Genomic DNA, 15,500 nt, shown 5'->3' on the forward strand with positions numbered 1-15,500 from the left:
AAGCCTTGTAGCTACCAGGTTGTATAGAGAAGTGAAAGTCACTACAACATGGAGACATTCGTGAATGAGTTGACTACTTCTCTATAGTCCTTGCTTCATAAGTATCTAAACCCAGAGTGTATCCTGCCCCTTGAATTCTAGTCTTCTCTTGGTGTGTATAGTGAACATATGACAAATGATGCAAATACAATGCAGATTAACTGGAATAATCACTAGTCTTACAAACGATGTGGATTTGATGAAGTTGATAAATGCTAGAAAACTGCTCAAATATCAAGCAAAGTCACTGAAAAATGGAGATCTGTAGACTCAGGCCAGTCAACAATAAAGGGAAAGGTGATGAGGTAGGTGCCAACAGCTGCTTGTAAAAAAGGACACTGTGATGATGAGGAGATTGAGAGCCCTACACAAAACTGAAGAAACCCCCAACTTTTGGGGAGTGTGTCTGGTACTGGTTATTGAACCCAAGGGTGCTTTACCACTGAGCCACATCCCCAGCCCTTTTGTTTTTATTTATTTAAATCTATTTTTTAGTCGTCAGTGTACCTTTATTTTTATTTATTTATATGTGGTGCTGAGAATTGAACCTAGTGCCTCACACATGCCAGGCAAGTGCTCTACCACTGAGCTACAACCCCAACTCCACCACACCCTTTTTAATTTTTTGAGACAGCATCTTGCTAAGTTGCTCAGGCTGGCCTTGAACTTGCAATCCTCCTGCCTCAGCCTCCCAAATGGCTGGGATTGTAGGCATGTACTACCACACCTGGTAACCTTTTTTTTTGGTACCAGCTATTAAACTTGGGCATATTCAACCACTGAGCCACATCCACAGCTTTATTTTATTTAGAGATAGTATCTCACGAATTGCTTAGTGCCTCATTTTTGCTGAGGCTGCCTTTGAATTCTCTATCCCCCTACCTCAGCCTCCTGAGACACTGAAAAGGCACAATCCATTTTGCAAAATATATTTTTGCAATATTGGCTTCACTGGAGGAACAAACCCTTGTACCTCATGTGACAATTTGGGTCCTTTTCTCTTAGGGCAGGAATGGAGGCTGTGGTTGATCTGCTTTCTATCTCTGCCATTATCCTCAGTGGCCAGCCAAGGACTGGCCAGCACAGGAGGAAAAAACCCAAGTTCACACTCTCAAGATCCTCCCAGGCTGGGCCTCACAATCCCCCTGAGGGATCTGTCAGGTGCCATTCCTAGGACACTGAGAAAGGAAGCATATCAGTCAGGGCTCTGAGAACTTTTCTGTGAGACCCCATGCCCTTTATGATGCAATTTAGTAGTTCTGTAGAGTATTTTTAAGGGCCATGAAGACAAAGTACAGTTATAAAACACATTTGCCTAAAAGCTTTATAAATTATGTTATGCAGATATATACACATTCAACCTCCTCTCTAGTAATTTTAAAAAATAAAAATATACTGTTTGTAGTCTTAGAATGAGCAAGTTGATTTCATTTTCTAAACATGTGGAAACTGAAGCTCTAGGCCAATAATCAGTCAGTGTCTGTTAAGGGCCAAATGGTAACTAGTTTGCATTTTGTAATCTCTGTGGTCTCTGTTGCAACTACTCAACTGTCACTGTAGCACAAAATCAGCCACAGACAATATGTAAACAAATGAGGGTGGTTATATTCCGATAAAACTTTATTTATGGACACTGAGATTTGAATTTTACATTATTTTTCACATGCTACAAAAAATAATCTTCTTTTGATCTTTTTCAACCATTTAAAAATGTAAAAATCATACTTTGCAGGCTACACAAAAACAGGTGGTGGGTGGGATTTAGCCCTTGGGTCAGTTTGTTGACCCCTGTCCCATGCCACTTTTACACATAAATGTGATGCAGACTCTTCTGAGTAATACCTTATTTGCTCTTTGCTCTACCCATCCACATCCAAGATCCATATTATTTTGACAATAGATGTACATGTATAAGGAGCTCTCTAATTATTTTCTAAATTTTAGGACCAATAGTAAGATCTGCCAGAAATGAATGCCAGGCCACAGTTGAAATAACATTTACACAATGCCATATTGTGTACTAAATAAAAACAATAAAAAAAAAACAATAAATCTGAGAAACTCACTGAATTTGAAAAATAGGCTTTATTTTTACCAGTGGTGTTACCTGACATCCTATATGGCATAAATGATTACAGCTGAGTTTACGAACACAGATAAAATAGCAGTTTCCCTCTGTCTCTTTTGTCTTCTGTTTAGAGAAATCAGGAGATGGGAGCATCTTGCTCAGAATTCCAGGAGCTCTTCCACCGGCTCCAGTCAGAGTCCAGGCTCCAGGAGCACTCAGCTTCCTAACACGTATGTGGTCACATGTGCAAAACCCCCCCTCCTTTTGTTTTTTTAAATAAAATATTCAGAGCAGTATTTCTGTAGGAAATCACACTAGCATTATAACCAAACATGGCTGATGAAATTCATCTTGCTGCAGATGGTGAGGATTTGAACTACATATAAAGGAGATGTTCACTTTCCTTTAAAGGGAGCAGAATCCCAGGTGAGGTGGACTCACCATCAGCCTGCTCCTTCCTTCTGGCTCCAGTTGACTCAGGGGCTCTACCCTGTCCCTGTGGAGCACGTATATCACTGCACAAATAGAGAATGGAGACACCTTGGCCTAAATACAAGATTTGTCACATAGCCAACGCTAGAATTAGCTTTTCACTTCCTTATCACACAGAAAGCTTAAATACATGGGCCCTTGTGTAGCACAAAATGCCTGAAATTCAGAAAATTATGAAAACAATTCTTCTCCACCCCTGAGGATATTTCATCTTTATAAAGGTGAAAATACAAAATATCAAAATAATTTGCCCTTTCTCCCCCATCAAAAGGAATCACATTCTCAAAGGATTCCTGCAAAATACAAAATTCTGAAACAAAATTTATTTCTCCCCAAACCAAGATCAAGAAATTAATCAATGTTAAGCTGCCTAGAAGACCCTTTTCCATAGAGGGGTGGAAAAGACACCTTGTGACTATTTTATTTTTTTTTAATAAACATGTTTAGAGAAAGATAGCAAAAGGAGTTCCTGGCCTCATGAGCTTTTATTTTTCGCTTTGATTTTCAGCACTGGCTATTGGGAGTAAAGAGAACAACTAATTTTCCAAAGTTTGGGATATTCCTGGGAAAAGCCCTCGTCTTGTCCATGATAGTTCCCCAAAAGTCTGTTGAAAATCAGACGGCAAGACTGAAAATGCTATACATCCATCTATTCCACTTCTTTTCCCATGGTTTTTACATCAAGAGCACCTGGAGTATCAATTGTGTTCAACACAAAATAGCGCTGGGGGCCGAAGAGAGGATGAAGTCACTTTCATAGCATCAGCTAAGGTGACACAGGGCTTGACTACCCAAACAGATCTTCACCGGCAGACTTGCCTGGCCCAGGGCCTCCTGAAGAGAACGGGACAAGCAGCTGTGCATGCTCAAACAGCGAGACGTGCAAAACACATCCTCACTCTGCTAGAAATAAAGAGCACACAGGAAGCGCACCGAGAGCAGGAACTTGCATCTGACTGCTGGGGCCAATACTCAAGAGACCTCTGCACAAAAGGTGAGGGGTGAGCAGAGAAATGGCAACAACACCTGGGGGTCAGTGAGAAAGAAAAGCACATATATGCATGCGCACACGTGGCCGCCTCAGAAGCTGCCTGGTTACTCCGGGCTCACAGCCCTGTCTACTTGCCTGGCTCAGAACTTCAGCAGCTGCGGTCTTTTAACCAACTACACTTTCTTCTCTCCTCTTAAGGCACAAACATATTTACAGTTTCAGACGTATTCTCTCAAGTTCTGAGGCCCATACTAAGCAAGTTACTCACAGGCTGGCGCACGGCAGCCAGTTGGTCCTTTTTGGCTGTCTGCGTTGCTGGGGGGCAGACAGAAGGTGTGAGCCTTCTTTCTGTGCCACTGTGGTGTGTGATCTAGTCTACCCCCCTACCATCAAGGTGGGGCCACAGGAGAGGCCAAAGTGGCAAAAGCATGACCAGAATAGGGGACATTTAAATTTTTTTTCCCTTGCATTTAACATATCCTTAACAAGATGGCAGCTCTTATCTACCTGAGCCGACATTCAGAAAGAGCAGGCAGAGGCTGCCTCAGAGCATCCACAACTCCATGTAAAGTCACTGTGATCATAGTTTGCTCAGACTATGTTACTCTTCCACAAAGACAGACACGCACATGCACACACATTAACACACACACACATGCACGCTGCACGCACACACACGCACCCCTTCCACCATGGAGGAAATCTTTGCAACAAGAGGCACTTGAATGATATTTGGAGAGTTCCCGTGAAAAGGCCTTCCCCTCACAGTGAAGTGGGATCAACAACAGAAACCAGGCGCTCAGGACTCCATCTCTTCTTGGTCAAGGGGCGGCGGCACAAAGCTGATGACTTCATCATAGGTCAGGCCTGGAAGGTGGGGAGGAAAAGTAACATGTGAGAGTTTAGACTCTTCTTTTTGCTGGAAGGCTTTAAGCTCAGCTTCCTCCCATCCAGGTTAGTGGTTGGTTGAGCTACTTCAAAGAACTTCCTCATTACTTGTATAATCCTGGTGAAACACATGACTACACAGAAGCTCAAGGATACATGTATGAGAATCATTTCTTCTCATTTGTCTCATGGCTGTGTGTCTCTTCTTTTTAAAAACTCTCTGGGAAAAGTGCTCAAGGAAAACAGAGCACTCATAGCTGCAGCAGACAGTCCTGGCTTCTGAGATTTAACTAGAGTTCTGAACTTATATTTTATGGAAAGATTGTGAAAATGGACACAGGAGATGTGGGTTCCATTCCTGGCTGTGTCTTTAATGAAGTCTAAAGCAATAGATAATAAACTCTCTTTGCTTCAATTCTATCATAAAACTGTAAAATCACTCTATTCTTTACTTATCTTGAGATATGATCAATGCAAAAACTCGGAGAATCATTTCAAAGGTCCAGAGAGTGTGGTCATCTACAACAGACAGAGTCCATCAGAGAATAAATTTATTCTGCACTAGGGATCTCAACTATAAGTTTCAGTGAGTTGACTATAACCATTCATGAATTTTGATCTTTCCCAATGGCATTTGGTTAGTGGTTTACCCAGAAAAGATATTTAAATCTAAGTTCTCAAGGTACATGTTTATCTTGCTCTTAGGACTTACTTTTCCACTCATCTATTAGGAGGTCCCTGCTTTCAAAAGACTGATCGTAAGGATCGGCCACTGGTTCATCATCAGGATCGTGATACTGAGCAAAGTAGGCGTGTGCAAGGGCTTGGGCTGCAGTAATTCTCTTATCTGAGTCCAATACAAGCATCTTCTCCAGCAAGTCGACAGCTTTCAGTTTCATAGATTGGAAGGAAAAATGGAGACTTTTTAACATGTTATCAAAATTATGCTTTAGTAATAAGCAAACACAGTTTTTACCCTTTATATCCAAACAAAAAATTCTCCAAAGTATCTGATTTAGGATATATTATCCCTTCTTTCTTTTGCGTGTGTGTTTGTATTTTGTATTTTTAGAGTACATTTCTGGGCTGGGAGTGTGGCTTAATGGTCAATTGTTTGCCTAGCATGCAGGAGGCCTTGTGTTTGATCCCTAGCACTGCATATAAAAATAAAAAATTAAATAATAATAATAATAATAAAGAAAAAAAGGGAATTTATTTATTTTTAATTTTTTCCCATAGCTTTATCGAGGTAAAATTGAAGTGGAAAAAAGGGAAATTAATTTTTTTTAGTTATAGATGGACAATAACTTTATTAATACAGAATAAAAACTACAGTACAGTGGACACTCACATGTGCCCCACCCCATGCGAATTCAACAATTTGCATTTTATATTTTGTATATATATATATATTATTTTATGAACTATTTTAAAATTATAGATAATACTTTATATATTTTAGCACAAAAACATCTTCCTACATAACCATAATACTGTTGTTATACTCAGCAATTTCCAAACATCATTTAAAATCCTGTTTATGTTAAAAGTCCTCAAATTATGTTAAAGTCGCCTTTTACAGATCATTTGTTGGAACCAGGATTCAGTTATAGACCATGCATTGCATTTGACTTGGTTTCTATAGTCTCTCAATCTAGGAAAAAATCTCTTCTAACCCGTTTCTTCCTGTTTTTGATCTGGAAAGACACACTAGTTGTCTTAGAATACCTGTTAGGAATGCTCAGGTTCCTTCTTTGTGCTATCATGTACCTATACCCTTGCTTTTCTCTATCCCCTCAATTTCCCCAAATCCAAAAGTTATATCTAAAACATTGGTAAGAATCAGGTTAGACATTTTTTGCAAGAATGAGTCACAGGTAATGCTGTGTACTTGAGTGCCTTTAAGGCCATTTGTCCAACTGTTAATGGTGTGAAATTTCTTCAGTGGGTTAAAATGTTTCCCCTTTTCCCCAAGTAAGTAATCTGAGGGCATTTTGACACCAGGTGAAAATCAGTTCTTTTCACAAATGGCTTTTAGCATCTACTGATTTTCATTCCCAAAGGCAGTGATTTCATTAGGAGGTACAAAATGGTGACGCTTCTCATCTATCTGACAAGGATGCTCTGAGTCTTGGCACTTGGGAGGATGGCCACGGTGGTAACTCTAGTGAAGCAGGATTTTTGAGACTTTGCAAAAATCTCTTCTCATGGAGAGGGCGGGGAAGGGTAGTAAAGAGGAGGACAGCTTCCAGAAGAGATCAATTGTTGTGTAACTGGAGGCTGTGAAAACCCGTCTTCCAGCCTGAGTCCAGAGTAAACACAGGAAAACATGGGTTTCAGGAGGATACAGAATCAAAGTGAATGTCCATGGGTTGATTCAACTTCCTAAGCTTATACTTTGAAGTACTGGGAGGACTACCTGGATATATATTCTTACCATATTCTTTTCTTCTTAGAAAAAGAAATCTTTTGAGTTTTAAAACTGAACATGGATTACAGGGTAATTTGAGGGTAGAAACTGCCATGTCCTCAAAACCAATACTTTGATGAGTAATAAGGTTAGAGATAAGAAAATATATTTCTCAAAGATCTTTTAAAAATATTTTTAGTTATACATGGACATAATATCTTTATTTTTCTAATTCATTTTTATGTGGTGCTGAGGATCGAACCCAGTGCCTCACATGTGTGAGGCAAGTACTCTGCCACTGAGCCATAATTCCAGCCCCTCAAAGATCTTGATAGATATAAATAACAACAAAGGCAGTTTAAGTTTTAATTTGCATTTTGGGAAGAAGAGGGAGAGGAAGTCGGTGACTGACAACACAGCTGTCAATATTTATATCCTTGGTGCCCTCCTGCTTAGCTGATATCATGGGCACAAGCTCGTGATCAGTTACACCATGTCTGCCCGCCAGGCAAGGGAGACTCTACCAGTCTAGCACTGTTTGGCAACAGTCTACCACTGTTTGGTAAGAAATGTCTGAACTCTGAGAAACACAGTGTTGAGCACCAGATGGGCCAAAGCTTCCATTTGACTCGTTAGCAGTCTGTATTGCTAAGTGGCATCTAGTTCTTTTCACTGTTTAAATGTCATGGTTCCAGAGAATGTAATGACCTAAATAAGCTGCAGGACACACGCATCTCCCCTCCTCCAGAAAATGGAATTAAGAAGTCTTTTTTGAGGGCTGGGATTGTAGCTCAGTGGTAGAGCACTTGCCTCGCATGTGTGAGGCCCTGGGTTCGATCCTCAGCACCACATAAAAATAAATAAAAAAAAAATAAAGATATTGTTCCACCTAAAACTAAAAAAAAAAAAAAAAAAAAATTAAAAAGAAATCTTTTTTAAGTCTGTTAACAGAGAGGCTGACAGTAAGCACTGCCATGTCTAAAACTTGGGGCTGGTAAGATGAAAAAAATCAGGATGGAAGGACAGACAAGAAAGCTACCAGTACACATCTTCTCCCTTTCCACAGCCTCCTGGAGTACTTATGGCTTATAGAGAGCCTCTCACAGATCCTTGAACTAGATAATATGGCTCAAATAAATCACCCAAAGCCCAGTGATAGCATGCCAGGGCAGATGCTAAACTAAACCATACCCACGATGACCTACGGATTCATCCTTGAACAAGAGACTGAACCACCCGAGATCTGACATACTCTCTATCTCCAAGGCTGACATGAATTCATCCATAACTGCCCAATGCTTCAAAAAGCATGTGCTTCATATTGTAAGAATTACTGCAGCCACACTGAGACTCTTAAGTCACTATAAAGTACTTCAAAAGGTAAACTACCTAGCTTTTACCCCAGCTTCTGAAGAGGTCACCACAGCTGTCAGTCCTCAAAAGGGTAAAACTAAACTTGAAGCACAGCCACCAGGACCCTTACACAGAGAGATGACCCACGGAGACTTGACACACAGAGACGAAAGACCTACCCCTATAATGTAATCTTCAGTGAAACGGGAAGGCGGATTATGCTGGCTGTCAGCACCACTCCCCTCCCTACCCTAGGTAGGTCCTGGTCTATCCTCCTGCATCTAGCATTAAACATCACTATCCACTACACCCTCCTAGAATCAGGAATCAGAGCCTCAGGTAAAACTGCTTTCTGACATCATCTGAAATACACATCAGATCCCGGCTTTACTAGAGGAACCCTTTTGTTAGCCAAGGAAATACACATTTTCAGCTGTCATTTCCTTTTGCCAAAAATCCTGAGGTGACGGGGGATCAGAAGGAATATGGAGCCATTCCTTAAATTCTGAGATGGCATATTAGCTACACAGAGAAAATGGTTAAGCTTTGAGGAGCAGAGGAAGAAGAGGTGAGAGGGAGAGTATTCAAATGTGGAGGCAATCAGGACCCATAGCCCTGGACAGTTACCAACAGGGCAGAGAACACTGCAGGGAGCTCCCAGGAGGGTCTGCTAAACACCCATATGTACTTCAGTTGATTCTATTCTCAACTTGGGGCACCAAAAAAAAATCAATGGCAGCTGTGTACAAGTCTCGGGTTTTCTTCTGTATCTCTTTCTTCCTGCTCCCCAATCTTTTCTCCAAGATTCCCATTACTTTTTCTCTTTTCTTCACTGTACCAGCCCATTTCCCTCACCAAAATTTGTGATCTACAAATACATAAACATATAGTGTGATTTAAAAAAAAAATCTAACAATACAAACACTGATAATAAGATTTAATTAGTGGCACTCTATTTGTTCAAAAGGAGAAACTTTTCTTCAAATTGCTAATTTTCACAACCAATTCAATACCATGAAATGAGGATATGATCAACTTACCCAGGGGATTGGCACCAATAAATACATTTGCAAAGTTCATCTTGGGCATCTGGGTCAAAGACTGAATATAGTTTCTTGCCTGTAAAAACAAGGGTCTTCAGAATGACTTTGTTCAACAATGTGACTGCCCTTAAAAAGTCCTAATAAGGGATGAGTGTTAACTAAGAGTCTGTTCACTAAGCCCAATGTTGATGACAATTGTTGATATTAAAGACTTCTCTCTCACTGTCTCTCTAACTTCTCCACTTATAATCATCACCTTTATATATTCCTGCTCTCAGTTATACTTCACGTGAACAAGACTGCTAACGAATTCAGTTCTAAGTAGCCCGTTCTGAAAACAGCCTTCTTAAATAGCTAAAACTGCTAGAGTTGATATTGAAAAGCAGTGATCTTTCTGATTTGAAAAGAAAGTTATAGGAACTGGTCGTATACACACATGGTTGCAATCCCTTTCTACTTGAGTGTGTAGACAAAAAGAGGAAGGGAAAACAGAGGTAAGAAGACCTGTCTCTCTCTAGAGAACAGTCATCCCTTTAACAAAGATGAATAAAAAGGCTGCCTGAATATAACTGGAATAGAAACAAAGTCATTGGAAAGGGCCTTCTGTGATGCTAACCTGCTTCCCAAAATAATAAGGGCACCTTAGAAAGCAGTAGCCCCAGTAACCTCTGATGACAAAACTAGAGTAAGTTTAAATGATTAAGAATCAGTAAAGAAAACATCTAACCTTACCTAAGTATTCATATTATTTGTGTATTTTCTTTTAAATATAGTATACCCCTTAGTACTGAGTATTTGATAGTTTTTTTTAATTATTAATGATAATCATCTTTTGGTCATTAGAAAAAGAAAAAGCTGCTAATGATCTCTGGTTAACTGCCTCTGATGAAGTCACACTGTTGTCATACCCTAACTAGAGGCACAGGACTTATGAAGAAACAGTCCCTTGAGCACTAAATTCATAAAATCAAATAAAAGGAACATCATTTTCTATTTACAAGCCTACATTATATTCTCATTCTCAATGAGATGATATTTTATCCCAAATGTCAACATCCTGCAATATTACACAGGTGGTCACTGCCTTAGTAGTCCTCAAGGCACATGCAAGTATTCAGTGACATTAAAAACTGTGTTGGTTATACAGCAGCAATAAAATGAGGATGTGGTCTTCTGAATTAGACACCCCTGTACAGTCTATTTATTCTCACCTCATGGCTTGGCATCCTGTTAATGAGATAAGCAGGGGGTGTCCCCGTCAGACGCATAATCTGCTGAAGCTGGTTAATATCTTAGATGCCTAGTCAAGGGCATTGTTAAACATACAGTGCAAAAAATAACTTTCAACTCAAATTTTAAGAAAGGTCAAAAAGCCACCTCAAAACAAAAAACCTACTCCCCACCCACCTTGGTGAGAGCCCAAGGTTGCATGTTAAAGCATGCTTTGGTGAATGGCATGAGTTATTAGGCCTGTAGTCAGTGAATGACCATGCAGATAAAAAAATAATAATAATTTTCTTTGATGTTAACATCATCTTTATGGTTAAATATTTTAGATTCCCTGGAAACAGACTGCTCCTTGATCCAGGATGCCAGCCAGAGAACTGACTTCATGTAACTGACAGCCAACACCTGTTTACCTGTCAGATAAATACAGATGATTGAGAGAATTTTGATTCAACTTTAGACAAAATAAAATATCTGATATTCATTCAAGGAATAGTTTAAATTTTATGGTACAGGTTCTCCAAGGAACCACCTCTCCAAATGAAGATACAAGTGGAGTGTAGGTTGATGTTTCAAAGACATTAGTAACAGTACATTTAAAATACATGCCAAAAACATACAATGTTAAGTGAAGAAAGGGGAGATGGGGGGAAGTTAGAGGCTAATGGCAAAGACAAAGTCACAGGCCGCTGACAGTATCATAGCATGCCACAATTATCATTCCTGTTAAGTCTCTCCAATGAGTAAATACATAAACTTCACTTAAACAGCTGGGAGAAAATGGGCAAAACGTTCTGAAATTATCTGCAACAGCAGAACTGTGAGGTTTTCCTTACATACAAGCACATATTTAAGCTGCACTCCAAACTTCAGTTGTTTATTTATTTAGGTGCCAGGGATTGAACCCAGGGGCGTTTAACCACTGAGCCACATCACCAGCCCTTTTTTTGTATTTTATTTAGAGATAGGGTCACATTGAATTTTTGTATTTTATTTAGAGACAGGGTCTCATTAAGGCCTTGATAAGTTGCTGAGGATGGTTTGAACTTGTGATCCTCCTGCCTCAGCCTCTTAAGTCTCTGGAATTACAGGCACAAGCCACCGCACCCAGCTAAACTTCACTTTTAACTGTGCTTCCAATATTAACATAAATCCCTTCTTCCAAAATATGATAAGAACTATCAGTTTATTATGCATTCCTACTGAAAGTAGAAGTGATAATATTTGTTAAACCCTCAAAATAATTCAACAGACTCCTTTTCTATTCCCTTTCTTGAAACTATCAATTCTGTCCTTCAGCTGAAGCATTACCTTCAGCAAGAACCATGGCCAAGTAATTTCACTTTTTAGTGGCTTCCCTGAATAATTTTTCCACTTCAGCTCATTTCCTGAACTCAACTCCCTAGTGGTCGGATTACTGCTAATGCAAGTTTGAGATTGGATCTGGGAACAGAGCTGGGGCCCTGTGTTCCACTCTGCCTTTCCTGCTCCATAGGCCCCAAGATAGAGGCCAGCAAATTAAAAAAGCATTCTCACAACAAATGGTAGATTTACTTTAAACAACCTGCATAACCAACAGTACTTTGCATGCCAAGAGAAATAACAAAAGGGGGCTCACAAAGTAAACCAGCAAGAGCAGGTTACAGGTCAGGTCTAAACCATGAGACTCCCAACAACTTTTCTTCTCCTTTCTGTGAACAGTACTTTGCCTGTACATGTTCTGCTTTTGTCTCCTTTAGTCAAAATAGGTGATTTATCCCCCTGCTGTCAGATTAAGATTATATTTCTAAAGAAAAATGTGAATCAGGCTTTGCTTTTTTAGTATTTTTCTGCTTTCACTGGTTACTATAGGAGCTGGAATACTAATTAAATAAATTCTATATTTAGGCATCCACCATGACCATCTACTCCTTATCTATGGCACATCCTAACTTGTTCTCTAGCCATTACTGTAGTCTCTTAATCAGAATTTCTGATTATTTATTGATTGAATTTCCTCAAAAAATGTTGGCACCACTATTCATTACTTTTCAGGGGTAATGAAAACAGTTGCTTGCTTTCTGTTTACTATATGTAATGTAATGTCTCTTTTAATTTTTAAAATCTTTGAATAGTTTTACTCACCTGGCTTTGTTATTTTTCCATTCTGTACTCCACACATCATGTGCTTTTAGGACAAAAAGGTCACTAACTTTGGACAGTGTCACTGAGATCAAGTTAATCTTGCCTACCTTTTTGAATAAACTACTTTTACCCACTTGCCACAGCTGCATGAGGGAAAAGTCCTTTCATATTCCTATACCCACTACTGGTATTATTTGAGTAAGTTCTTTATTCTGAACCTCAATTTCATTATGCCCAATGTGTACTAGTGCTGTTGAAATATATGATATGTCCCATTTTCATGTAAGATTAAAGACATTTCATCATTAAGCTATGTAAATAATGTTTCTTTCTTTAAAATATATGATGGATTAATGATAGATAAGTACAATTTTACCCATACTTTGCATTTCAGAACTTCTTGTAACTAATAGCACATACTTTCTATAGGGCAGATGGCTAGGGTGGGAGAAGGGACTGAGAGAGTTACTAGTAGTCATTCCCAGGGAATTCATTTGCTATCTCAGTCTCATTAGCACTATTCATTAATTGAGCTTCTTCCAGCCTCTGTCCCCCTTATCCTTTTACTGACAATCTTTCTAAGCAAATGCTTTTAAAACAACGACAATCACCTGTCCTTCCTAAGCATCATCTCATTTCTTCTTTGATATACTCTAATCCAGCTTCTGCTGTTTCATAAAGGAAAAGAAACACCTTTCAGGTTGATATTGTGGTCAATAGTTCTGCTGATGATTTTCAAAATACTATACAATCACATGAGATTTACATTTTGGATCCTGTTATTATAACATCTGGGATCTGTACTCAGCACTGCCAAATGACTCAATGCATGACTTGGGCAAGTCACAGCTTTTCTGTGTTCTTACTTCCTTATCTTAATCAAGGAAATGAAACAAAATGAAACAGAACCAGCACATCCTTTTACATCCCTCAGAGTGGAAACTGAAAAACTATACTAGGCATCATGGTCCTTTTTTGTCAGGGACATGATAACAGTTAAACTCACCTGTTCATGCCTGCCTGAACCCCCTGGCAGTCTTCCCAACTGCGCAAAGGGCCCTTCTGTCAGAAATGTGGGAAAGAGAATCCAGAAAAGTGAAGCTGGAGCTCTATGGCTCTTTATTCCCCTTTTGTCCGATTCACTGGCAGCCAATAGAGGGGAAAATGGGGAAAAGGCTGGCTTTCATAGCTTCTCTCCTATCTCTGGTCCCCCAAATGACCAATAGCAGGAAATCATAACCAAACTAAGCCAGAGACACATTCCCATGGCTTCTGTCTAAATCCCTGCTTAGAGAAGAAAAGTGCTAGCTCTAAAGTCTTTTCTTGGGTTAGTCAATTAGTAATTACCAAGGAGAGCTATGGGAGGACGGATTTACAAATGTACTCCAGTGGGTCTGAGATGTCAGGAGTAGCAGTGTTTCCTCTGAGTGGTCCGAGGACCGGCAGGGAAAGGGAGGCTGGTTGGGAACATGCACCTTGTACAGGATGTATAAGTTGTCAACGCTAAAATAATAAAAAGCAAGTAACTTTTGGAAAGGGGCAACAGGATATAGACAATGTACATTTCACCCCCCGCCATTTCATTCTTTTAGTTATGAATTTACATGGTGAGGCTCATACTTTGAGATTGAACACTAACCAAAAAGTGAACAGAGCTTTTGAATATAAGTGAAACTTCTGTGAGAGATGAAGTCAGGGCTTGAAAACAGAGACACAAATTTTCTATAAAACTCTTGCAATGAACTTGAATCTCAAATCTCATTTTTACTAAGATACAATTGCCCACAGGAGGTTCCCATGATCTAAGTATATACCCAAACAGAGAGAGCAAAACACACTCATGCATGCAAGCAGGCACATGCATGCACACACAGATGTGTGCACACACACATACACACAGATATACCTCATCTTGGAAGTCAGCACGCAAAGTGCACACGTGCTTACAAACATACTAGGGTCAAAGTACAGACCGCAGAAGGCAAGAGGCAGAGATGCCCAACAGGGCAGATAATTACAATCAAAGCATCAACTCACAGACTCTGAGGAGATTTTCTTCAAAAGCTCAGCCCCTGGGGTTCCAACGAGTCTTAAAATGAGCTTCAACTGATCAATATCTAATGGTGGACTATAAAGGAAAATGTTGGGACAAAATAAAAATGAAAAAACAAACAATAACAAACAAAATAAAATAAAACAAACAAAATACCCCAAACACAAAAATTAAAAACCCCAAACCAAACCAAAATGTGAATTCATCTAGGTCAAGATTTCTGCAGGATGGCCACAAGTAGGACACATTCCTCCTGTACAAAGGTTCAAAATGCTGCCATACACATATTCAACTAATATTCATTTTGTGCATCTGTCAACACCATGTATTGGTAAAGAGGTGACTTTAGTGGGTCATAGCTAAAACACAAAGGCTCTACTGAGTCCACGCTTGGGCTACACCTACCTTCTCCCCTTCCCCCAAAGTATCAGTAGTCAGTCAAGCAGACAGTACTGGAAAGTCAAGGGTTACAGAAAAGAAAAGAGCGACAGAGCACAGGAGCTGGGGACTAGTCTATTTGGGAATATTCTCCTAAGGCTTGACCTAAAGGGCTTGTAATATGACGGTGTGAAGCCTTCTAGGATCTGGAAGCATGACCACTTGAGCTGCCCTCTAGCTCCCACACCAGCTCTAGTAAGCAGAGCACTGTGAGTGACAGCCAGCCAGCAGAGGGCACTCTCCCACTGCATGTTCTTTCAAGAGCACCATAACAGCTGAACAAAGGAGGCTGCAACCTTCTAAATGCAAAATAAAAATTGAATGCTTAACAAATTTCACATATCCCAAAGGCTCTAAATACTAACACTCAATGC

The 15,500-nt window shown here is 39.7% G+C and overlaps 1 protein-coding gene across 2 annotated transcripts in view; it reads right to left on the reverse strand.

Moving 5' to 3' along the window:
• Window positions 1-2,105: 2,105 nt before the first annotated feature.
• The window catches only part of Mapk14 (mitogen-activated protein kinase 14), a 71,968-nt gene continuing 58,573 nt past the window's right edge, over window positions 2,106-15,500 (reverse strand). The window contains exons 9-12 of one of the 2 annotated variants that reach the window (XM_005318767.5): window positions 10,496-10,575; window positions 9,282-9,360; window positions 5,191-5,364; window positions 2,106-4,457 (exon numbers count right to left, since the gene is read on the reverse strand). In XM_005318767.5, the coding sequence (XP_005318824.1) occupies window positions 4,390-4,457; window positions 5,191-5,364; window positions 9,282-9,360; window positions 10,496-10,575 (401 nt within the window). In that variant the 3' untranslated portion in view covers window positions 2,106-4,389. Of the gene's footprint in view, window positions 4,458-5,190; window positions 5,365-9,281; window positions 9,361-10,495; window positions 10,576-14,672; window positions 14,753-15,500 lie in introns of both variants that reach the window. The other variant, XM_005318766.4, reaches the window with a different exon arrangement.

The sequence above is a fragment of the Ictidomys tridecemlineatus genome, chromosome 8 (genome assembly GCF_052094955.1).
Source record: "Ictidomys tridecemlineatus isolate mIctTri1 chromosome 8, mIctTri1.hap1, whole genome shotgun sequence".
NCBI classification, from domain to species: domain Eukaryota; kingdom Metazoa; phylum Chordata; class Mammalia; order Rodentia; family Sciuridae; genus Ictidomys; species Ictidomys tridecemlineatus.